The sequence below is a fragment of the Elaeis guineensis genome, chromosome 4 (genome assembly GCF_000442705.2).
Source record: "Elaeis guineensis isolate ETL-2024a chromosome 4, EG11, whole genome shotgun sequence".
NCBI classification, from domain to species: domain Eukaryota; kingdom Viridiplantae; phylum Streptophyta; class Magnoliopsida; order Arecales; family Arecaceae; genus Elaeis; species Elaeis guineensis.
Window position 1 is genome coordinate 130,969,201 of NC_025996.2, and position 27,290 is coordinate 130,996,490.

The window sequence follows — 27,290 nt, forward strand, 5'->3', positions numbered from 1 at the left end:
TTACTAAATTGAAATATAGTGATACATCAATTTCAATAATCCAGAGGGGTCAATCCCATCTTGATCCACACACAGACTTCACAAGTAATTGACTGTACCCAGTAGCCTTTCATCACTGCATTAAAAATTCAGATAGTTCGGCACCAAAGCACAGTGAGTTGCTTGCAAGTCATTATGGTGATCTCAGGTCTGAAGGACATTTATACCCATGTATTTCGTAAGTAGCTCTTGACAGCAGAACGCTCAGCAGATGAGTCACTTGTTCAGTGATGATGTACCCTTATATCTCACCTGTATACCATACCAGTGTCACCACACTCCTTGGTTAAGAGGATAACCAACCCATATGGCACACAACGATCTTCACTCGATAAACGTCATTGTCCCGTAATGACGTATCATTTGGTCGCGAACTTATTTAAGAACTATACGATAAATCCTTTCTTTATCGTACACTAGCACAGTTCTAGGGACTTCATCACAGTACAAGAGTTTAAGGAAGATGTCACTTTGTGATGAAGAATATCAGAATAACTATTATTCAATAATCAATAATTCATATACAAGGATGAACTCAATTGTCACACGATTGGTTTTAGGACACAATTCCCAACATGGATAGGGGAGGTTTTGGATACTTATTGGTGGGCCAAGGGACCTACATTATAACCTTCTGGCTAGTATGTTTGATTGAGACTCTGTGTAGTTACTTTCTAGGGTTGTTCAAACAAGCTTAAAATTGACATGATGGTTAATCTAAATGCCTTTAATCATAAGTGTTATGTTTTTGCAATTCTTGTTTTTGAATGTATTGAGCTGGACTAAACCAGTGAGGTAGGCAGGTAGCGGAATCATGTGTTCTGGTTTTGATTGTGAGCTAATCCTAATCATAGACCCCCTTCAATCTCCCATATTTCCTGCCTAACAAACTGTAATTTAGTTGGTCTTTCATGGGGCTTCTTCTAAATTGTTCTCTCCCTCTTTTCCTCATCTTAGCATGCTGGATCTTGCACCACCTAGTAAAAGGAGAGAAAGAGACCCATATTCACTATGCCGCTCCATCTCATTGCAATTTGGTTCTCTCTGCTCCACCTTATCAAATGCAGTGACTTAGCCTTCATCCTTGTCAGATTTAGTCTCCCCTTCTTCTATTTGCTCGAGAATCTTCCTCGTTTGCATCCATTACCATGGTTTCCAATGGCTCTGCCCCCATCCCTATGACATTTGGCCACCCTTGCCTTTGGTCCCTTGAATTCAACCTTTTTTACCTCTTACTAATATGGGATTCTGCGGTCCTATATTTCTATGGGATATGGCTGACCTGAGAGCATCTGTCCATGATCCCAACCAATGTCACATTGGATCCCCTTGATGGATCCATTCCTACATATTTGTCGATCACATGTCAGTTTATTAATTATTTAAAATTAGTAAAATTTCATGGTGATGAAACATAAGTTTTCTACTTCAAAAATACTTCTGAATTATCTATACATAGTACTACTAATTTTTAATATTTTATATTTGTTTTATATTTTTGATAATTTTTAAATTTAAAAATGATTTTAAATATCAAAACTCAAAAAATTTATTTCTTGCTTCAGAAAATACTTTGAATTATATGTACATATTACAAACTTTTCAAATTTTGTATTAATTATATATTTTCAATAATTTTAAATTAAAAAATATTTTTAAATATCAAAAATTCAAACAGTTCATTTGAGCTCAGATCTATGCAGCATCCTACCATGAATGCTACATATATTTTTCTCAACCCATAGGCATGCATGAAAGGCTAGTTGTTTCTCAATTTTATTCAAATTTGGGTCTAGTTCACTATGCACATGATTGTGCTCAAACTTAAATAAAAAATGGACATTAAATTTAGGTCGAGAGTAGCTTGCATACCCCTAAACAAGCTTCTAATTTTACAGTTATCTTTTGGCTATTATGTTTTAATATTTTCATCAAAAAATATCTTTTAATTTAAAAATTATAGGTTTATCAAAAATGAAAGATTTTAGTGTCATGTGGACATCTATATATCTACTAAATAGCTTGAAGTCATACCAAAATCAAGAATTTTGGCATGACCTCCAATTTTTCATTTGTCTTGCTGATTTTTGGCTATAAAAGAAAAAACAAGGAAGAAATAGAGAGGGGGAGAGGTAGAATACCTTGAAACATGGTTGGATCTTGCCTTTTGTTGAAATTGGATTTTTTTTTATTTTTATGGGATGTTTAAGGGATCAAAAGAAGGGGCATAAGAATGCTCGGGAGGTCCTCATGCTCTCTCTCTTAAATTATTAAGGCCTAGGTGGGGGGTACTAAGACCGAACTGGTGCGAACTAGATGATTTGCACCGGTTCCACTCTGAACCACTTGGTTTGGAGTGGTTCGCACTGGTTCGGTTTATTTTCCAATTTATTGGAGCCAGTTCCCTTCTGGTTCGGTTTGATATGCCCCGAATTGGGTGATTTGTGGTGATAAAGCAAACCATGGTCAAAACAAATTTGGGTGAAGTTATCTTTGGCAGAATTCTTTGTCAACTGGAATAACATACAGAAATTCGATATCAGAAATTAATCTCTAAAATTTCTCTACCATTACTGGAGTAGTCATAGTGGAATTAATATTAATGATACAAAAATTGGTTGCCGTCTGGAAATATAAAACTAAAAAGAAAATAGTTTTAGAGATATTAGTAATTGTGTGCTATACTAAAGAAGTCCTTACGATGGACTATAGACATGCTAAATCCCAAATGATGTCACTCGCTTTCGATTTCTTTGGTTACCTATGGAGATGCCAAATTACACCTAACAGCACTAGGGACAATGAGCTCTAGTATGTATGTATGTATGTATGAGCTCTAGTTTATATGTGTGTGTATCTATATATATGTATGTATGTATGTATGTATGTATGTATGTATGTATGTACGTACGTATGTGTGTGTATGTTTATGTGTGTAATTATATTCAAGACTCATCAGAATTCCTCATCATGATAGATAGTATGTATGTATGTATGAGCTCTAGTTTATATACATATGTGTGTGTGTGTGGTGTTTGTGTGATGTATGTATGTGTATATATATATGTGTGTGTGTGTGTGTGTGTGTTATTATATTCAAGACTCACCAGAATCCCTCATCATGATAGATATTAAACAAGTTTCCTTATTTTCTAAGGAAACCCAGCTGCAGAACTCCTCATCGTAAGTTTCCTTGTACACATAGGAAACCAGCCACAAAACAAACTCATCATAATATATGTTTAATATCTCCTTGTACACTAAGAAAAACCAGCTGCAGAACATCCTATTTCAAGTTACAGACTTTATTTATATTAAGAGTTTTCATATGCTAAAGATTATACATGTTCTTTGGACATTCACTAGCTGTTGCAGTTTAAATCCTCAGCCCATGTGATTCATGCATGTGCATTTGATGTTAAATCTGAACATCGTTGACAAATCTCATGTGTATTTGTATCATTGGGGCCCTTCTTAATAGAATCCATTCCCTTATTCATATTGTGGAGGACTGGTGGGACATAGTCCTATGGCATCTTTCATGGCATGCTTTTAGAGTTGGGGACTTTCAGTGTATATATGATCTACACCTTCCATGCTCTACACCTTCCTCTTTTCTTGCTGTCTCTCTCTGTTTCTGTTTTTGACTTACATGTTCCTGCATTTTCTCATTTGACTAACAATAGGTGGCTGTATGTTTTTTGCTATATGTGTGTTGTCTATTGTGACAGCCATGTGCTGCACTTTTGTGTATTGCGTGTGTCTGTGCATGTTGGTTTGTAATTTTGTATCATTTTAATTATCATATATCTTGAACATCATAAATTCATTCATTTTATATGTTTTCTGTGCCGTACTTTATGAGAGTGCACATCTCGCTTTGCACCTTGTCCATAGCTTCAAGAGACCTTGGTGTTTCAGTGCACCTTGGGGCTTTAATAATTTTACATGGAGAACTAGAATATACATCTATTTCAGTTTGTGACATGAAGAAATAATCTAATATGACATATAAAACTAAATTTAAATGCATGGGAAAAGGCAAGGTTTCAAAACCTGATCTACGTTTTCTGCATCCTGGCCATCTAGATAGGAGCCGCTGAGATATGATGTCTTTGGACAAATTTGGGTACCTAGTACTTGAAAAGCTGAATCATCTTAGTTGGTATTGGTAATGGTGACCAAGGTTGATGACTGAGCCTCCTTTTTCCCCCTATTTGCTTCACATGCAAGGAGAGGAATGAGAGAATGTAGAGGAAGAAGAGGAGAAATCTCAAATCCAGGTCCAATTGATTAGATCTAGCATGCTTCAAACCTTATTAGATTAAAACATGGTAAACCTCTCTCCCACCCTTTTTTTATCTTTTAAACATTTTCTTCCAAAAATCAAAACAAAAAGAGGAACAATGAAATCAATCTCTGTCTTCTCACAAAAAGGGGGAAATCTGTGACATTTTTCTTTCATGAGTAGTAAACTTTAATATGTTATAGGTGGGTATTGGTGTATCCTACATCATTTTTGTTGTTTTTTGCTGTGTATATATTTTATTTTTAATGTAATTATGCTATTTGTAGAATGACATAATTTTTAAAATAAAAAATAATTTTGGAACAAGGCTTTAAATTATTGAAGACCTATACAAACCCTGAGAAGCTTATAAACAACTATTAAAACAATAAATGAGAAAATATTAGGAAAAATTTTGCATCTTAGTGAATTATTGGGATTCTAGTCTTTCTAGGATTGATCGTCCAAGTACTATATAGACCCAATCCTAACTAATTCTAGGTCTAGGACCTGAATTTAGAACCTTGAGAAATTGAGTCTCATTATGTATCATGTTGAAGTGAAGAACCACACTATTGATGAAAGATTTTGTTGGGTACTATGTTGGTAGCATTAGAATACTTTTTGTTATCTAGTAATTTTATCATCTTAAGATACAATAATTTTGATTTTTCAGGTCCTTGTATCAATGAACAATTGATCTATTTTAGTGTTTGATTTATGTGAGTGGTTTGAGTTTTGCAGTCCTTAGTAATTGCTTAAATAGTTTTAAGTTGGCATCTATGAAGTCTTATATTTTTCATAAAAGTTTTGGATATCATTGTAGGATGTCCATGCACCTATTCTTGGCCTTCTTGGAGTTAAAATCATAGTAATTGCTCTATTTGTTGGTTTTGCTTTGGCAAGCATTGTGAGTTGCTTCTCTACCTTATTCCTACATGTGCTTATTTTATTGCTGATAATTTTTTGCTTGTAGTCTTTTAGTCATACTTTCACTATCGGTTAAGTGTTAACCTAAATGCTTTACAGACCCACATGAAGAAAATTAAAATTCTCTGCCACCTTTCTTGAAAGATTAATTCCTTTTTTTCATTGAAACATCAATTTTTGAATGGTTATGTTGGTTCAACTTGTTTTCTTCTGGAAAGCTGCATTGCAGCTGGATTTCCATTTCTTTGAGTTTAATATAGTCAAGAAGGTGCAACTCATGCTTCACCCCTTTGCTATACTCTTGATGTCAAACTCAAAACAAATGACAAAAATTGCATTTTGCATGTGACCTTTTTTGTCATGCCAGTTCATGTTAGTTTGCAATCAAGTTGAAATCTGTATGCATTAATTTCTTATTGTCATTATTACGTGGAGCACTTCTCAAATCAATTTTATGTAGTTCATTACTTCATTCATTAATACTTGTAACCTGTAAGGAACATTTCTGTTTTTTAGGTTTTCCACTATTACCTAATTCTCCATGTTGATTATCCATTTCACAGTACCTGTTTCTTTCTTTCCTTTTTTTTCTTGCTTTATTTTGTTGTATTATAGTATAAGGCTATAAGCATCATCTTTATCTTCTCATATTCATGTTTTATATTCATTTACCTGAATTTTCTTTATTCATTATTAAAAAGCTCATATTTTTTTTTTGGTAATGTGGTAAAACTTCGAGTATTGTCATAGAGTAGTACAGGTTGGGCAAAAAGCAATATATAGTGAGCCAAGACAATAAGATCAATTGTAGAACCAAGTTCCCAAGAGCCAAGAGCACATTGAAGCTGAAAATAGAACAACACATTTGTTTGATAACTATTTAAATTGAAGCAAAGTTTCTTTAGGAAGTAGATAATCGTGGGTATCATATCATAGTGGGTATGTGGCGGCATTTTCTTTATTTTTTTTCCACTTTTTTGTTGCTAACCTATTTCTATTTTAAATTATTATTTTCATCATTATGATTGTTTAATTTAGGATTTTGATGTTGTTTTGATATGTTTGATATCTGTTTTGTCATCAAATGGACTTGAAGTACAATTAAAGTATTTATAATTGAATATACATACAATATAATAAATGGAATCCATTTAATGGACTTAAGTATATATCAATGTCTAAAATTTTGTAGAGTACCTCTCTCATAGATGTCGGAGTTGTGATCATAGTCCGAGCTTGGAATATTACACCAAGTTTCCAGATAATCTGCTCTATATTCCTACATCCCATAACCTATACTTGCTGGATAGCCACCATGATCCTGATCCTCTATCTAATAATGGATTGATCATCCGAAGATCATGGCAGCAAAATCTGATCCATATGATGCTTGAGGCAGTGGTGGGTGGTACCACTTGAATACAATGCCTCAAGTGAAGGTTATTCATGAAGGTCATAGACTAATTTTGTGAAATAGAATCTGGGGTACGATTCTGATCCAAATATATCCGAGGACCCTACTCCACATATGAGGTTATCTGCAACAATGGTGCCATGTACCGAATGACATCAAAGGGCCCATCTTTTGATTCAATGGTATCTTCACATGCTCTATCAAGTTGTGCATTGTGGTCCCTATCCTACGGGGATGACTAAACTGGGCCTAGCCAATGACTTGAAGACTCTAGGATTTTAAGTAATATACAACCATGCAATGTCCACCGCCACTTCTCTGGCTACCAGATGCATCGTCGCTCGGATGGTCATTGTAATCATCATTGATATCGTGAGAAGATCTGCCAATCAGTCCTTTAAGGGCTCACTAATTTTTGAATCATAGTGAATAGGCTCCTTATCCACTCTTTCTCTTCGTTTCCTTTCCCTATCTCGCTCACTTGAGGAACTGCCATCTTTTCCTAGATGCTCATCTGCTTGGCTACTACTAGGTGGTTCAATACCACCCACCATCCTGAGTACACTTGATAATCGATACCATGGTGGCTTCTTCTCAACATTTTTCTCAAATCTCTAGGAGGATGTCTTGAACATAGGGGTAGGGCCCTATGATGATTGGCTCTCTCCATGCTTTGTAGCTGCTCGGTTGGATGGGAGTGTGGAATGTGCTGTTATACTCATTGTTCTATATCTACCCTAGCCTCCCTTGGCTCAAAACTAGCCAATCAAGAAGGCGAACTCAGTTCATCTTGCTCTAGTTGCTATTGCTAGCCTTTAAGCTAACTAATCATCAGATCCTCATCATATATGAAATCATTGTGAATTGTTCCATAAGCTTCATCTCCTAGATAGCCACAATGATATTGATCCTTTGTTTAGGCCAAGGATTGCGGAACCATCTTGAACAACCCGATTCGGGGTGTACCAAGCCATGCCGGCAGTAGACTGGGATGGTTTCGACAATCAAAATGGGAAATTGGTGGGACGAAGGGGAGAGGGAGAAGGAAAGAGGGGAAAAGAGAGAGTGGGGGAGGGAAGGAGAGGTGGGCTCTACCCAATGAGGCTTGTAGACAATCGGATGAGAAGAGGAGGGCTTCTGAGCCCCCCTCTCCCACTCCGAGCATTCTTTTCCCCCTCCCTCTCTCTCTCTCTCCCTTCCTTTCTTATTTCCTCTCTCTTCTCATCCTCTAGTTTCCCTTTGTCAGTACCTGCTGAAACGACAGTATAATTCTATAGCAACCTAAGACCTCAACCAATAAGACTTGCTGAAATATATTATTTGGGTTCTTTAGTCTTGTATAAGTGCTTAAGATCTTTCTTATGAATAATTGATGTGGGACTAAATACATGTCTGTTCGGATCTTCACATACTCCTCCCATTTAAGTTTGATGTCCTCACCAGGCTAAGGTTCCAAATCCATGCATCCATTCATAAACACTAGATTGGCTCTCGGCCATCCTCAATGAACTTGTACTGCAATATCTCCTAGTCTATATAAGTAATGGACTGGGTCAGCTCTGATACCATTTGTAACAATCCAGGACCTCACCTAAAAAGGCTAAGCAGAATGTATTATTTAGGTTCCTTGATCATGTATAAGTACTCAAAATCTTCTCAATAAACAACCGATGTGGGACTAAATACATGGCTACACAGGACTTTACATTATTAATATAATGCTCATGACCCGAGATTGCAAGCCAAGGATCGTCACAGACCGACAATCACTGTATACTCATGAAGAATCCTCCCTACAAGCATGCAAGACATTCTAAACACGATACCAATGCATCATAGTGGAATTAATTTGAATAACTCAAAAGTCGAAATGCAATAATTAACCAATCCAACTGATAAACAAATTCAAAAGTCTGACATCAAATCAATATTAACTAAAAGTTTAAAAATAGTAATAATAGATACAATCTAACCAAGATATGCTGAACCGATACCACCGATCGTATCGACCGGCCGGCAGTACGGTTCTGTACGGTTTCATACGGTATCGAACCTACGAAGGCAAGCAGACTCGAATCGGAAGAAGAAAAAGAGAGAGAGAAATAGAGAGAGAGGAGGAAGAAAGAAAAAGAGGGAGGGGAAGGAGCCGACGGGGCCGCCGGACGGCCTTTGACTGGCCGCCGTGGCCGTCGGAGGGCACAGTCCGCATGCGCGGCGCCGCGGGAGTGAAATAGGGGTGTTGCCCCTATTTCGCGAGTTTTTTTAAAAAAGATAGTTTTAAGTGAAGTCAGTAAATAGTTTGCCGGCTTCATGATTTTTGTTTTTTTTTTTAAAAAAATTTCAAGTTGGCAACCCAGTTGCCGACTTCATGAGTTTAAAACCTAAAAAAAAAAATCGAAACAAACGACCGTCTATTTCGAAAAAGAAGAATCCGTGGCTCCGCCCGCTCGACCGCCCTCAGGCCATCGGCATCGGCTCGCCAGCCACCGGGGGCCTCATGATGGAGGCACCATCCGTTCGGTAGGTCTCTTCCCCCCGAGCATCTCTCTCTTTCTCACTATCTTGAAAGTCCTATCGGACGATACGGGGCTCGAAAGCCCTCCGACGGCCGCAGCTGGCCACTGCCGACGGCTCCCACCTCCCTCCCTTTCCTTCTCTCTCTTTTTCTCAATTTTCCTCTTTTTTTCTTCCATACCGCTAGTGTACCGAATTTATCGACCGAATTGTGTCGGTTCCCCGCCGGTCCGATACGATACGGGGTGTATCGGTCGGTTCAGCATGGTATGGCAAATACTGAATCCAACTATGTTGATATTGCCAAATCTCACTTTTAATATAGCTCCCAAGCAATATCTATATCTGCAATTAAGTATTTGAATCTGAAAGAAAATGAGAGATAATGAAGTTGATAGTCTAATAAGTAATGAATACCTTAACTAGATATTTCAGATCCCAAAAGGTTGAACTAGTACTAGAGATGGTATGGGTCATCGACCGATATAGTATGGTACCGATGTGGTACCATACCGACATTCGATACGGCATGGCATGTTGGCCAAACTAGCATGCCAATTTTTTTTGTTTTTTGTTTCATTTTCTATTTTTTTGTCTAAGATATCTAATCAATTTTTCATTATTCATGAATGATTTTAACTCTAAATCAAGATTTTCTGTACCGTGCCGAACCGATTGGTACACCTTGTACTGTATTAGACCGATGGAGAACCAGCACGATTCAAATGGTATACTGGCGGTACCAGAAGGGAAAGAGGGAAAGTGAGAAAGAGAGAGAGGAGGAGAGGGAGGGAGGCGGGAGCCATCGGAGGCTGACGGTGGCCCATTGCGGCCGTCGAAGGGCTTCTGAGCCCCGTTATCGTCCGATAGGGCACTTGAAAGAGCGAGAAAAAGAGAGAGAGCTCAACGCGGGGGGGGGGGACGACGTATCAGACGGGTGGCGCCTCCATCACGAGGTCCTCGATGGCCGATGAGCCAACGCCAACGGCCTAAGGGCAGTCGAGCGGGTGAAGCTACGGATGTTCTTTTTCAAAACAGACGACGGTCTGTTTTCATTTTTTTTTTGTTTTAAACTCATGAAGTTAGCAATCCAGTTGCCAACTTTAGGATTTTTTTTTTTAAAAACTGACCAACTTTACTTAAAACCTGATTTTTTTTAAAAATTTCGCATACGTGGACTGCACCCTCTGATGGCCCTGACGGGCCGCCCAACAGCCCCATTGGCTCCTTCTCCTCTCTCTTTTTCTTTCTTGTTCCCTCTCTCTCTATTTCTCTCTCTTTTTCTTCTCTCGGTTCGGCTCCGGGTTCCTTCATCCGTTCGCCTCGATTCGGTATGGTATGAAACTATACCGTACCATATCGCCGGCTGGCCGAAACGACCATCGGTATCGGTATGGGAAATCTTAATCTAAATTAATGTTTCTCATTTGATGCACTGGAAATTAATGTTTCAATTCGAAATGGACCTACTATTCAGCTGCAAAAGCATTAAAATTGAACAAAATTAAAAATACAATTATATCATATTCGACTTATGAATAGCTATATAATGTCAAATAAGGGTTATCGTTCATATATAATCTATTTGGATTTAACTCTTTTACACTAACAATCGGTACATCTGTTCTAAAGCTATTTATGCCCTCCCTAAACATTTTCATCTGTAAAAAATATATTTGTTATAATGTGTTACTAGTTAAAGATACGACTAAGTTAACAAAAATTACTCAACTTCTTGTATGCACATAGCTGTGATTTCTGGATCAGACTTCATCTTGTATATCATATTTTGTAGAGACATCAGAAGCTCGTCATCCATGCCTATCCCAGGTACCATATACTAAAATCTTGGGTTCAGATAGTAAGCTACAGAATACAGATAAATTTTAGAATTAATGAAGCATATTTGTGCAAATGCAAGAGTAATCAAATTTTTAGAGTGTTCTTGATTTGCTGCTTATCTGCTAGATTCAAGTCCGTACCCATCTAATAGTTCTACCAATGCTTAATGATTTGGATGTACTTATGGACAAAATTTTAAATCCTGTGGGATAAGGCTATTTCAATTTTCTCATGAAATGAGACACATCGCTGTCCCATCCCATTCCGACACTCGAGACAGGATGTCCCAAGACGTCCTGATCGGGACATTGGGACACTAGCAAGATGGCTTGTCCCAACACATAGGATGGTACCCGAGCTCGGTGTCTCATGGGATGTCCCAGGACGTTCCGCTGGAACCTGAATCCCTGCTCATGGCCATGTTTTGGATCTACCGACCTAATCTGATCCTTTGCCCTCTCCATCATGTGATACAAGAAACCCATCTGGGGGTACCTTTCGCTATCCATAGCCTAAAAACTCTCATATAAAGGCTTGATAGCCTTCACTATATTCTTAGCTTGCTGCCAGAATGTCTATCTCATCATTAAGTTCTCCATATTGCTCCCCTCAGTGTCTATCCTGGCATATCTACTCTTTTGCCACTTTGGACTGACAAACATCTGATGTAGGTGTACTTTGTTGTCAATAAGGCTATCAAGTGCTAAATAATTCATACCTGATCTCAATATGTCTCCCTCTATATATCCCTGCATTAATGATAGAATCCATGTGTGATTGTAAATGAATCTAGTAATCATCTATGCTAAGTCAACTATCTTCTGCATCAACATCAGATCAATATAATATGCAGCACATGTTATCCAGAATATATGTGGTCACTGCTTAATCAGAATCTCCAATGCAACCCTATACTGTGGCCCATTGTTGGTGATAATCTGTATGACATTCTGCTCTCTAACCTGATGGATCACTTCATCAATCTGAGGATATATACGGCATCGTGTACTCGATCTGAAGCATCAATGGACTTCTGAAAAAATATTTTTCTATCACAATATGTCAGCAAGTTGATGATGCTCCATCTGATGGCATCAATCCGATCGTCACACATCACCATAAGTTCATACATCGGCCATTTATTCTGATACGATGCAATCTATTTCTATAGTTTCTCTTTATTATTATTAAGAAGCTCATCATAGATGTCCTTAAATCCTGAAGGTTCTACACATGGATCGGTAGCCTGTAATTCTGTATCGATGCAATAGAGGAGCGATGATATATGGTGCTTGCCGCATGCGTTAAGATGTGGCTAAAATGAAATTAAGATGCAATAGCTTACTACATATTCTTTTTCTTACCGTTTTTCAACATACTATCGACTCTCTGTTGCTTGGAATCCCTACTGGGAAAGGTGTATGAACTAAATCATAGATTGTGGCTCTAGCTAGAATCTCTTTAGAAACTTCTTCCTACTGTCAAAGGCTCTCAACATAGTAAAATTTGGTTCTATTTTTTTATTTTTTGAATTAATTTTATATTTTTTAATATTTCAAATTTAAAAATATTATAAAATTTAAAAAATTATGAAAAAATTAATTTGACTTTAGATCAATGTAGAATCCTATCATGGATGCTACATATATTTTTCTAAGGCAGTGGGCATGCATGAAATGCTATTTATTTTTTAATTTCATTCAAATTTAGGCTTAGGCTGCTATGCATATGATGCATCAAAATTTTGATAAACGGACACTAAATTTATGTCAAAAGTAGTTTGCAAGCTCCTAAATAATATTTTAATTTAACAATTAATTTTTAAATTTTATTTTTTAATAATTTTTATTTTAAAAATATATTATTAATTTAAAAATTATATACTTAATGAAAATTAATGATTTTAGTGTCATTGTGTAGGTCATCCATAGGTCTACAATATATAATAAAATTATATCAAAATCTAAAATTTTGGCATGATTTCTTCTTATTTTTTCAATTTTCATGGATTTTAAAGTCTCTAAAAAAAAGAGGAAGAGGAGAAATGGAAGTGGGAGATAGGCTTACATACCTCTATTTGATGAGTTCTCCTTATTTTGCTTGTTGTTTCTACTATGGAAATGGGATGAAATCGAAGGAAGAGAAATCTCTGACTTCTCTTCCTCTCAGAAGCCTCCCTTGGAAGCCCCCCATGACTTCTCTTCCTCTTAGAAGCTTCCCTTCAAAGCCCCCTATGGCCAGAGACTTCTCTTCCTCTCAGAAGCCTCCCTTTAAAACCCCCTACTGCCAAACACCATAGACATAGTAAGAAAACAAAAACCAAAATAGGGTCAAACCATGCCTAACCATGCCAAACCATCCGGTTCGGCCTGGTTCGGACCAACTCGATCCGATTTGGCAATAATAATCAATGCCAATGCATAACCTTCGTTGGCAGGGTCCACTAAATCAATGCAAAATCCCTATTGGTAGGGTCCATTGAACATAATTAGGCTAAGAGCTCAAATCCGATATATACGTAAACACTTTTGCAAGGTAACCTATATGTCATGATTCTAGTCAACATATGCATATTTTGTAACAAATCAATTAACCATAATATTCTTAAAATCTCAAATTTGCAAATTACTCTCCATTCAAATATAGTTTCATAAATCATAGACTAATTATTTGCTTTTAAAATAAAAATCACTTAAATAAAATATCTCAGAAAGATAGTTTATTACTTACCTTTGTAGAAACAATGAATGGACAGATTCAATTATTTTGAGAGGATCCTTCAGAACTTATTATTTAAAATATAATCATTTATCAAAATTTAATCATGAATATTTATAAATAAAAATTTTAAGTTTTGATTCCCTCATGGGTTGGCAAAGTAGTAGCATCTGGCATCCCAATCGATCCAATCAAGATAATTTTATCTAATTATGATTAATCATTAGAGTCTAGACTAGGATATAGAGATCAAGAGTGATCAAACCAGTAGTGTTTGATAAGAGCCAAGGTGGAGGCTGGTATATGCCGCCCAATGATCAGAGGTTAGTTCGATCAAATAATTTTATTTAATTATGATCGCTTAAGATATAAGGGTTCAATAGAGACTAATGAAGACTAGATCCTACGATACTCAACAAAGGATCAGATGGTGCAGACGTGCTATCGGAGTAATAGGGTGGTTGAAAGTTCCTCTACTAGGGTCAACTTGGATTCAAAGCAATAGGACTCGGAACCTTCACTAGGTTCGTAGATTAAGTAGAGAGAGAATGATAGAGAAAAACAAAGAGAAAGTAAGAGTGTGGAATAGGGCTGACTAGGCAATAATACCCGATGGCACAAAGTCGATCCAATCTAAGCAACTACATCTGATCAAAGGTCCAGGCTAGTGTATAGGTAGTTAAATGGAAATCCACAACAACAAAATCTGGTGGTGTTCGATGAAGATCAAATAGGGACCAACATACTATGTGGCTATTAAGATGGTTCAAACCTGCTTACTAGAACCAATCAGTCATAGGGTAGAGACCTTTTAGGGTCCACACAACTCATACAGAAAGAGAGTAGAGAGGGAAAAAGGCTAGGGAGAGAAAGGGTTTTTCTCTTGTTTTCTTGTTTTCTTCTCCTTTCTTGGTTTCCCTTGGCAAAACAGGGGAGCTTGCCCCACCCCTCTTTTGAGTAGAGAAAAGAGAAGGATCCTCATGGGTCCAGTGGTGGCCATGGCTCACGAGGTGTAGTGGCATAGCCAACAACCCGACAACAGTCGAGCGAGGCACGGTTGGCGGCGATAGGTGTTCAGTGGAAGAAAACCTGAGGAAATCGAGGATCGGGCTGAAATCCAAAGGAAAAAAAGGCTTGAGGCTGGATTGTGGTGGTGACCAGAGGTCATAATCCATGGCATCCAAGGGTGCTGCAAGTGGCCGCTAGCACTGATGACGGTCAAGGAAAACAAAGGAATAAACTAAGAAAAACATGATGAAAGAGGGGATTCAAATAGGGCATCTAAGTTTCCAGATGATAATCTAGCCAGAATTCATGATTCCAGGACATAGAAAGATAGGAAGAAGGATCGATTAGGTAACCAGTTGGTCCTTACCTTCATTCCAGTGGTTGGTGACCCCGATTTTCGATAGCACAAGGAACGGAAACAATGGCTTTTCGAGAGGAGAAGAGAAGGATGGTTGGTCAATGTCATTCTTTGGTGGTTGCTTTTGGGAAGAGAACAAACCTTAAATACATGGCCAATTGGAGCTGCCAGTAGAAGTTCAACTTCCGCTTGGAATCAAAATCAGAGTTGAAGAAGGAAAGAATGCTTCATTCGGGAGTCTGCTTCTACACATGTAGGCTTAAGATTCTTCTTTTTTTTTTCTGGTTTGGACTTGCACTGTGTTCTTGGGGCAGTTAAATGGACTAAGGCCCAATTCATTTCGAGGCAGGGTACTACAGGCACAATACAATGCCATATCATACGATACTACCAGCCTACTAGTATAGATACCCATTCTAGCACTACAAACCTTGTCTTGAAAGTTGAAATCATGCCAAAATCCATATCTTGGATGATCTCTCCTCATTTTCTCCACTTTTGGCTAATTTTTGAGAAGGAAAAAAAATGGAGGGGAGGGAAGGGTAGAGGGCCCTTTACCTAATTTTGGATGGATCTAAGTTGAAAATCCATGAAAATGAATCCTTTTCTCATGGTTTTTTGGTGTTGAAAAATGTAGATAGAGAGACACAAAGAAGGCATGGTAGGCGTTCTCTGCCTCCTCAATCAATTAAAAATGAATAGGTCCCAAAATGCTATGAACCAAGCAAAACTAGGTGGGTCTACTTGGCTCAAGCCTAAACCGAATGGTTCGAGCCCTGTCACAAGTGGAGAGGTCATACCATCCTAGATCAGGGATGGTATGATTTGGTATGCGCTGAAATAGGCAGTTCTAAAATCCATGAATCTAAGTTGAAAATCCATAAAAATGAATCCTTTTCTCATGGTTTTATGGTGTTGAAAAATGTAGATAGAGAGACACAAAGAAGGCAGGTGGGCCTTCTCTGCCTCCTTCTCAATCAATTAAAAATGAATAGGTCCCAAAATGCTATGAACCAAGCAAAACCAGGTGGGTCTACTTGGCTCAAGCCTAAACCGAATGGTTTGAGCCCTGTTACAAGTGGAGAGGGCATACCGTCCTAGATCAGGGATGGTATGATTTGGTATGCCCTGAGATAGGTAGTTCTAGATGCCTAGATGGTACAATGAATGCTGCTCCAAACAAATTTACACTTTAGTAAGCAGTGCATAGAATAAGGTTTTCAGTCTTTGTAGTGGATCCCATGTTGGTAGGTAGGGATGGCAATTAGGTTGGGTTGGGTGGGCTAATGTTGGATGTGGATCGGGTCAAAGATTTATCAAACCAAACCTGACCCATTTGTTAAATAGGTTGAAAACCCATTCTGAACCCAACTTTTTCATAGAATAGATCATCCAACTTGCATAACCCATTTATTGAATGCATCGAATTTAGTTAAATGGGTTAAATAGGTTAAGCGCATTTTTGTTGGGTTAGATAGGTTTAAAATAAGTTAAGTTGGTTGGGTTAAATGCAAGATTCACGGACTCGATACCGGAGCTTGTGCCAGCCGACTGACGGTACGGTTCGGTATGGGTCCGTGCTAGCCGGCGGGGGTATAGTTTGGTATGGGTCCATATTGGACTGGATCGGCGCGAACCGACATAGAGGAGAAGAGGCAAATTGGGAGGAAAAAAAGGGAGAAAAAGGGGAGGGGGAGGGGAGGGGAGGGAGAAGGGGGAGACTGGCTGGAGGAGATGCCAGCGGTGGCCACAGGCGGGCCGTCGGTGCACTCGGAGGGCTACAAAGGCCTTCGCTTTATCCACCACTCGATCGAGAGAGAGAGAAGGGTAGAGAAAGAAAAAGAGGGAGGAGAAGCCATCGGAGGGCCTTCGACTTGCTGTTGTGGCTATCGGACGGCACACTCAATGCCTACAACGTCGTGAGCATGAAACAGGGGCGATCGCCCCATTTCATGGGTTTTTTTTTAAAATGCAAATTATGGTGAAGTCGACAATTGGTTTGCTGGCTTCACTTAAGTTGGTAAGCCAATTGCTAACTTCACTGTTTTTAATTTTTTTTAAAAAAATTCTTAAAAAATGAAGTCGGTAAATCAATTGCCGACTTCACTGTTTTTAAATTTTTTTAAAAAATTCTTAAAAAAGTGAAGCCGATAAACCGATTGCCGGCTTCACTGTTCATCTTCATTTTTAAAAAAAAATCCAATGCGTAAACAGAGGCAAAGCAGCTCTGCCCGCATGGTTTCCGCTGTCTGGTGCCATGGCAGCCACCCGACAAACTATGGCAGCCCCTTCGCCGGCTGCACCTCGCTCCAATACGTCACCCTTTTCTCTCTCTTTTTCACTCATTTAAATGCCCCAATGGTGATAGTCGAGCCACGGAGGCTTTCACAACCCTTCAGCGGCCACAGCGGGCCACCGCCGGCCTCCAATGGCGTATGCTCTCTCTCCCTCTCCTCTTCTCTCTCTCTTCCTCTCTTTCCCTCTCTTTTCCTCTCTCTCCTTTGGTATACCATTTTCTCTGACCGAACGGTCCTGGTTCCCTGCCTATCCGGCTTGATATGAGGTGTACCGGCCCGTTCAAGCTGGTACAGAAGTCCATGGTTAAACGGGTTAGTAGGTTTTAAATGGGTTAAGAAGTTGAGTCCTAATCCAATCCAATTATTAAATGGGTCAAAGCTTAAAAGTCTAAACCTGAACTTGACCTATTTAATAAATGGGTCTAGGTGTGTCATGTTGCTAACCCAAAATCTTTAGTCAAAGCCACATACTCATTGGGATTGCCCTAGAAGCATGCAGCATCCAAAGAGCAATTAGGTGTTAAATGGGTTAAAAAGTTGAGTCATGATCTGACCAATTGTTAAATGGTTCAAAAGTCTAAACCCGAACCTGACCTGTTTAATAAATGGGTATAGGTGTGTCATGTTGCTAACCTAAATTTCATTAGTTAGAGACATGGTAATCGCCACATACTTATAACCATAGAGATTGCCCTACAAGCATGCAAGGCATCCAAAGTGTGATTAGGTCAATATGAACATGATAACATATAGATTCAATAAATAAAAAGTAATGAGAAATTACAAGAAATTTTGTTCAAAACGACCTAACTTTAGTAGCTCTCCAAATGTTCCATGCAATCAAAGAAAGAAAACATATAAAATACTTGCAAGTTTTAACAATTATACTATGAAAACAAAGACTAGTTCTAGATTATGTTGAGAATTCTGCTCTTGCTCTAGTCACACTCCCATAATTGTGTCCCTTTAGTCACCAATTTAATAAAGAGACTAATAATGAGCTCGACTATCCAGTACGTAATGAATACCACAACTAGATTACTCGAGTAAAAAATTAGTAAATTTTCCTTGCTAATATTAAGCATACGAGGCAAAACTTTTATGTTTTTGTAAGAAATTTATTATCAGAAATATTCAGGCTTGCTCACTCATCCACATATAAACAATTTTAAAAGATCATATTTCAAGTCGACAGCCTTAAGACTATAACCATATTTATACAAGGTCATAGGGCCAGAGTACGACATTGATATCCTATATAGTGGGCCAGAATACTACACTTATACTTGGCTGTTGGCAAAATAGGTTACAATGTTGCACATCTACTCTGCTTAACGGGCTAGGATAATGTTGTGAAATAGAAAATGTACCAATGTATAACTTCTGTTTTTTGGGTCCAAAACATAGTCCGGTTGAGAGTCAAATATTCGAAACACATCAATGCTATTTGTAAATCATTTAGATGTCAAATTCTGAACAAATATGCACATTAACAAATTTTGGTAATAAAGTAAAAGTAATATTTTTTATGTTACAAATTTTTTTTCCATTGAAAACACAATTGCTTAAATTCACAACTTGTATGTTATTCATTTTATAATTTATTTGATATCAAATATTTATTCAAAGACAAATAATAGAAAGCTGCATATATGGTGAATCTTTATTTACATTTCACACATTCAATAAACAACTTCAACTGATATTGAAAAATACCTCCAAGATCTAATGTTCCGAAAATTATATTTTTTATCAAAATTTGGTCATGATAAAATTTAAATAAATTCTAATTCTTTGATATGCTAGGATTTAGATAAAACCTTACAGTTGCTCGAGACCAACAAGATATGTAAGCCTCCATGGAATTGACCAACTTCAATAATATATCTCCTAGAAATAAATTTTGTATATTTATTTATTCAAAATAGTATATCATAAGATATACAAAATTAAATTCTAGTCATCTTGTTATGTTCCCAATTTCAGATTAGTGTTTTATAGAAATTTTCTTGTTAACAGCCGAATTATTATATGCAAATATCTAATTAACAAAAATTTATTTGATAGGAAATAAGTATCTGAAATTTAATTTACAGAATTTAAAATATTAAAATATAATATGGTCAAATATTTAATTTGTAGAATTTAAGATATTAAAATATATTGTGTACAGAAATTTAGCGATTAAAATTTTTTTCTTGTAACTTTTTTTTACCTAATTAATATACAGAATTTTTAGAATTCTTTAATTTAGTTTTGGAATTATATATTTACCAAAATTTTACTCAGTATTCACTTTATTGTTATCTTATTAAACAGAAAGTAATTTATGAGAGTTTTATTTTGAATTACAGATATTCAATATATAAAAATCTACTGCATGGATATTTAAAAAACTAGAAAATAATTTCTAAAATATTAATTTGTGGAAAGTAAATTAGATTTTTGTTTGCCTGAATTTAGTTATTGCAGAAATTATTTTATACAGGCTTTTTCTTCTTAAAATAAGATAACTCATTTATAAAGAAATTATTTTGGCTTTAAAATAATGTGGAGAGACTGAAGATTTTGTTGTAGAAGCTTATAAGAAGTTAGGATTGATGTGTGCATGGAAGAAAGAGAAAGAGGTGGGATGATACCGCTGTGTTCCTTATAGGAGCAAGAGATGCAATTGGAAAGGGGGTGGTGCTAGTGCTATTTTCTTCCAAAAAAGAGGTAGTGATGAGGGGAGGGGCATGTTAGTTAAAGGGTACGGGGCCTATGGGCCCTTTCTAAATTGAGTAGAACTCGGTTTCTCATGGAACAAATCAGAGAGAGGGGTGGTGGTTCAATAAAGTAGTGGCCCATTCTAAACTGAGTAGGACTCAGTTGCCATTCCCACCTTTTTAATTGAATATTGCATGTTTGGAAAGCCTGTTTATGACAACCATTTATGCTAAAATTGAGCCAGCTTAAAGCAGCTTAGTTATTGGTCAGGTCTTAACCTGTCACTCCTGTTAGTAGGTCAAATCACGTGGCAATTGTATGCTGCTAAACGTGAGATAGCAGTTTTATTAGGTGTTGGGACAATATGGTATTGAGCCCTTATCACAAAGGTATCTTATTGGGTTGTATGGTACACCCCATGGTAGGCTATATGGGTTGGTATGGTTACATCCAAGGAATGCCATACCGGGCCGAACCGCTCGATAACAGGGCGTATCGAATCGGACCGGCGGCCAGCTGATCCAATTCGGCCATTTTTTTTGAAAAACAGGTTCGAACAGCATCGAACCGGCGGTTTGAGGCCATACCGCTCGAAATCGAGCGATATGGCTCGGTACGGTTTGGTTCGGCATTGAATCGAACCGTACCGACAAAAATCACATGGGGGGTGGGGGGGTGTGGGGGGGTGTAGTGGGGTCTGGGCTATCATTCAATAACAGCCTAGGTGCTTTGTCTGAGAGACTCAGAGCTCTCTCAGAGAACTCCTGAGCTCTCATGCGTTCGACGACAAACGAAAAAAATTAAAAAAAAAATTTCATAAAATTGCAGCACTGGTTCGAGGAGACGCTAATTTTTAGCCGAAAGTAATATATTATTTTTTTAGTAAATATTTTATTTTTTATATTTTTGTTGTTAAAAAAAGATAAGAATGAAGAAGTATGAAAATAAGAGGAAATCATGCCAAAATTTTATGATTTTGGTATGATTTAATCATATGTGATAAATCTTTGGAAGATCTACATGATGACATTAAAATTGTTGATTTTCATTAATTATATATTTTTTAAATATATATATATTTATCCGTAAAAAAATATTAAAAATAAATTTTAAAAATAAAAAATCAGAGTTTTAGAATCATGTTTAGAATGATTCAAGATACTTAAATCTAACCTTAAATTTTTTTTGAAATTTTTGAAATTAAAAAATATTTTTATAATTATTTAAATAATAAAAAAGTATTATCAAATAAAAAATATGTAAAAATAGTATTATATTTTAGTTAATTCAAAAATATTATTTGAAGCATATAACATATTTTTTGAATTTATAAGTTTTAAAATTATTATTGAATTTTTTTTGAATTTATATATAATATTTTTTTAATAATTATTAAACTGTCGTGTTTTGTTATACTTACAGAAATTTGTAAGAAAAAAATTTAGAGCATGACATTCGTTGACTTTAATTAATTATATATTTTTTAAATATATATATTTATCCATAAAAATTATTAAAAAATAAATTAAAAAAATAAAAAATCAAAGTTTCAGAATCATGTCTAGAATGATTCAAGTTACTTGAATCTAACCTCAAATTTTTTGAAATTTTTAAAATTAAAAAATATTTTTATAATTATTTAAATAATAAAAAATATTATCAAATAAAAAATATATAAACTCAGTATTATATTATCGTTAATTCAAAAATATTATTTGAAGCGTATAACATATTTTTTTGAATTTAAATTTTAAAATTATTATTGAAATTCTTTTTAAATTTGTGTAATATTTTTTAATAATTATTAAACTATCGTATTTTGTTATACTTGCAGAAATGAGTAAGAAAGATTCAGAGCATGATATTAATTGAGATCATGGCGAGATGCTCTCGGCTCGGCATCATTGAAAATACAAATGGTGCAACACAGAGTTCAAGGAGGGGTGAATAGATTGAAGCAGCACCTGATTGATGGTTATCCTGATGTGTCCATGTATTGGAAATGCCCACAGGAGGTCCGACAATTGATGAAGAAGTATTTCGCTGATTTGAAAGCAGTGAAGAAAAGGGCAAAGCAGAAGAGGATGGAAGTGGACCGTCGAGCTGCAGAGCCATCTTCTTATCACTCTAGAGAGTCAGAAGAGGCTTCCGCTCTAGATGATGAGGAGGCATAGATTTAGGTTGCCATTTAAGCAAACTTAGCTGATCAGTACCGACAGGAGGAGATGGTCAAGTATAGAGAGCGATTTGGACCATCATGCTACGAATCGGGGTCTGGATCAGCGATCGGTGGGGGAGAATTCGAGTTCAGGAGGACTACCTCAGTCAAAGAGTCCAGTAGTAGAGGGAGCAGACACAGCATGTCATCTTTGTTGGAAGCTTTTGACAGTGGAAGGAGGTCCTCCAAAGATATTCCAGCAGGAGCCACCATCCATGATTTGGATCCACATGCTTTTTCCAGTAAAGATTCAAAGCAGCAGAGGATTGACTATGGTGAAAAGGATAAGAAGGATATATAGCGAGCTATTGGATCATGATTTCATTTCAGTCATATTTTAGCAAATGCAGCAGACAATCCTTACTATCGATTTGCCATTTCAGCCATAGAGGCTGCCGGCCAGAGTGTAGATCCGTCAGGACCTAAGGACATCTATGGTCAGCTTTTTGATAATAACAAGGAGGATCTGCAGAGATGGATTGCTTCTTATAAGAATAAATGGCATGCATACGGATTGACAGTGATATGTGATAGTTGGACTGATCCTACTAGACGGAGTATCATTAATTTTTTGACATACTGTGATAGAAAAATATGTTTTCACAAATCAATTAATGCTTCAGATAAAATGCACGATGCCGCATATATTCTTGGTCTGATGGAGGAGGTGATTGATTCAGTGGGAGAGCAGTATGTCGTGCAAGTCATCACAAATAATGGGCCATAATATAAGACTGCTGGAGAGTTGCTGATAGAACAGCGACCGCAGATATATTGGATCCCATGTGCTGTACATTGCATTGATCTTATATTGATGGATATTGAAAAAATTCGTAGGATGCAGCAGGTAGTGGAGATTGCCCAGACTATTACTAGATTCATCTACAATCACACATGAGTCCTTTCATTGATGCGGACGTATACTAAGGAGAGATCTTAAGATCAGATATCACACGATTTGCTACCAACTACATAGTACTTGATAGTCCGATTCAGAAGAAAATAGCCTTGTGTCAGATGTTTGTCAGTGTCGAGTAGCAGGAGAGCAGATATCGAGGGCCAGCACTGATGGATATCATGTGGAGAACTTGATGATGTGTCAATCATTCTAGCAGCGGGCTGAGAAGATAGTAAAGGCTATTAAGCCATTATATGAGGTGCTTCGCACCATAGATAGTGAAAAATACCCCCAGATGGGCTTCTTATATTGCATGATGGAGAGGACAAAGAAACAGATCAGTGAGGATGATCTAAAGCATGCTCAAAAATTCATTAACATCATTGAGCGCTGTTGGGACTATCAAATAGGTAGAGATTTGCATCTAGTCTGTAAGCACGGATTCAAGAATATTTTAAAATATTTTTTTCTTATACTTGTAAAAGTATACTCAATCAATTATGAAATTTATCCACAGCTTATTATTTGAATTGAGATTCTAGTATATCATTTCTGGGATAGATATAGATAATGAGCTTCTTGCTGCTCTTCGTAATGTGATATATAAGATGGTGTCCGATCCAAAAATCGCATCATTATGTCTGTAAGAGGTATGCTAGTTTAAAACAGATGTGATTATTCAACTAAATTCAATCTATACTCAATGATATATTTATAAATTTAATAAATATATTTTTTTATAGATAAAATAGTTTAGAGAGGGATCAGACAACTTTGGAGTCCCATCAGCTGTCGTAAGCAAAAAGCAAATGAATCCAGATAAATTACATATCAATAATAAGCAGCATAGATTGACATCAAATGCCTAATAATATCATAAAATTTGATATGTAATTTTGCTTTTGCAGCTGAATGGTGGATTCATTTTAGAATGTCCGTAGAATATTTGAGAAGTGTGGCTGTCCGCATTCTTTCTCAAACGGTCTCTATTAGTGGCTGTGAGCGCAATTAATTAACTTTCGCCCTTATCCACAGCAAACAGAGAAATCGTCTGACACAAAAGTACTTTAATGATCTTATATATGTTCACTATAATCTGAAGTTGAGGTTAAAATGCATTCAGAAGGAAGTACAACTGAAGTACAATGATCCGACACTAGATGATTATGCTGACGAGGATGACGATCCGATCATCGAATGGCTTGCAGGTCAGCAGCAGGAGCCAGAGCTTGATAAGTTGGGGTTCCCTTCACGACCAGCTAGTGTGGTAGCTAGGGAGATCAGGGTGGATCCAGGACAATGGATAGAAAGAAATATTCCACATAAGGTTCCAACTGATCAACCACAGCCTGAGGGGACACAAGAGACATTCATCACATGATTCGATGTCCGATACATCCTTGCAGAGGTTTGAGTGACAAATATTTAGACGAGGTCGACAGTCAGCAACAAGACATCCATCCTCCCAATCACAAGAAACTCAGTCACAGAGGGGCACAAGGGGGAAATAAAAAATAGTTGCACGTGCACCACTCTCGAGAGCACAGGAGCTATCTGGCTCAGATTTGGAGATCAGGGAGAGTGATGATGATACTAGTAGTCATAGATCTGATGATCAGAGAGGAACTGGAGGACAGGAGATCACTGCTTATGAGACACAGCCGCAGGGTGATATTCAGTGAGTCTCAATTTACACATACCACATAAGATAAGGACCATGGTGGATGAGTCGATAGAGACCGTGGGGAGCCGATTTCATATAGACGATGGGCTTTTAGAGATCGTCCAGCACATGATGCAGCTGCAGACGATCTTGCACGTGGAGTAGGATTTATAGATGTATCTGGACCATCCTCACATTATGGATCCTATTACCCGCAGCCACCTTATGATCCATCTGGATATGGTGCATCCGAGGCATCGTCTTCTAGTGGTTACTATCCTATGCAGTCTAAAGCATCTTACGGATCAGATTTTGCTACCGACATATTTGGATAGGCTCCTCCACAGCCATATCATCATCCCGAGGATACTTCTTAAAGTCAGAATTTGAGTGAGAGATCTGAGATATCTTACAATCCAGAGAGGATGCCTTATGGAATGAATATTCAGGAGTACAGTGCGTCTCGGTTGGAGGGATGGACTGATATTCCTCTAGACTATGCAAATGATCCAGATATCTACGAGCATCACAGACACTCGACGAGATATTAAATACAGAGCAGATCTTGAGATTAGTATATCATTTTTTGTGCTTTGTACTTTAAAAATTTAGATACATTTTAATGCACATTTATATATATATATATTTTAATTTTAGGATGATAGAGTTATAATATAATGTAAATAAATATATATTTAAAATTTTGGATCAAGAGTCCCTGTATCGCTATCGAACTCAAAAATTGAACTCAAATATGTCAATAATATGCAATATAATATAATTTTGGGGTTATAATTATAAATTAATAACTTGGATACCCAAAAAAAATGAAACAAAACAAAAAAAAATTGTACCGATACTAAACCGGTACGTCGGAGCGTACCGTATATCGGTACGGTATGGTACCGATATTGTACCATACCGGCCCGATGCCGGTATGCGCACCGGTACCGGTACAGCGGACCTTGGTCACATCCAATAGTAGGCTACTACTGACTCATAGCTTTCCCTCACTTCTCTTTTATCTTGTCCTCTAGGCTTGCATATTGTTAATGTCACACCCCAAATCTAAGACATAACACGGACATACTACCGTAGGATACCACCCATGATAACATGAAGCCAACCATAGTATTCCTGTATACAAATTCATCTCGATGAAATATAACAAAGGGTCCAAAACCATCATCCATTAAATAATTAAATAAATGCTGGCTCAGAGCGACTAAATCCAAATTTAAATGCCAAAATACATAACCTCGCAATTCAAAAAGCCAACAACAAATTAATAATCAATTTAAGAACTAAAATTTCTGCTACAAAATCTTCAATCTTCCTGGGACAAACTCCAAGCCTAGACTATTCTTCATTCCTAGTGACCCTATTCATTTGGAAAAAGATAGATGTGAGCTACATAGCTTAGTAGGTAAAACTTGCACTGTCTTACCAGATCAAGCGTAAGTTTTTATATGAATCAATGTATCATTTATAGAAAGTAATAGTTATTGCAAAATAAACTATTTTGTAGTATCATGTGACAAAGCAAGTCATAAAGCCAATCATGCATGCATAAATCATGAATATTTCATAAACATGGTTTCAAGTACATATTGTAAATAAAATTATAAATTATTCTTGCCATTTTGCCACATCATTATTCAAAGCATTGCTCACAGTTACTCATGCTAAGGTCATTTTATACCCATGACGGGGCCATGTTACGTAATTGACAAAGTATCATGATTCGTAGTTTGTATGCCAACTTTATAGCCACTGGCAGGGCCATATTTCGTATGGAACAATTTGGGGTGTTGGTCTATCCCAATTTTTAGGGGTCATACATAGTTATCCAGGACCTTTAAAATATTTATATCTTTTTCTTTAAACATACTAATTAGTAGGTGAAAAAGCATTAATTGGCATGATAAGATTCATATTTAATAAACAAAGCATAATTTAATAAACATTTATGGAACCATTTTTCATAACAAAGCATAATTTTCATAATACATATGTGGATCCTTTATTTTAAGAAAATATGGTATCATCAATGGCAAACCATATGCATGAAAAACATATGGTAGTTTGAAAATTAATAAGGTGTGTAAGGTCTACTACGTCTTTTGCCTTAAACTATTAGAATTCATTATGTGAACTCAAATCTATTCAATGTCATGCAAGCCCAATTAATTCATATTCAATAACTTAAATGATATCAAAACTTCAAGAAAGAGAAAAAAGGAGCGGTTAGCCTCATAACGACATGCGGTAGCTCCACATGGGTTAGATCTAAATAATTCAATCAATGAAACATAAAGCAGAGAATTGATCAAGGCCAATATTGGTGACAGGCTGCCTGGGCATCTGGGTGGTTCAAGGCCTCTTTACTAGGGTCAA

At 36.8% G+C, this 27,290-nt stretch overlaps 1 protein-coding gene and 1 pseudogene across 5 annotated transcripts in view; both read left to right on the forward strand.

The window, feature by feature from the left end:
- Positions 1-27,290, forward strand: part of LOC105042658 (uncharacterized) — a 164,823-nt gene that overhangs the window by 78,980 nt on the left and 58,553 nt on the right. For 4 of the 5 annotated variants that reach the window (XR_012141048.1, XR_012141049.1, XM_073256804.1 and 1 more), the window contains one exon: positions 5,154-5,237. The exons of the other annotated variant lie outside the window; for it this stretch is intronic. Coding sequence is in view for 2 of the 4 variants with exons in the window: in XM_073256804.1 (XP_073112905.1) it covers positions 5,154-5,237 (84 nt within the window). In the remaining 2 variants the exon portion in view is untranslated. The remainder of the gene's footprint in view (positions 1-5,153; positions 5,238-27,290) is intronic. 5 annotated transcript variants of the gene reach the window in all.
- LOC140856943 (uncharacterized) lies at positions 20,009-26,936 on the forward strand (annotated as a pseudogene).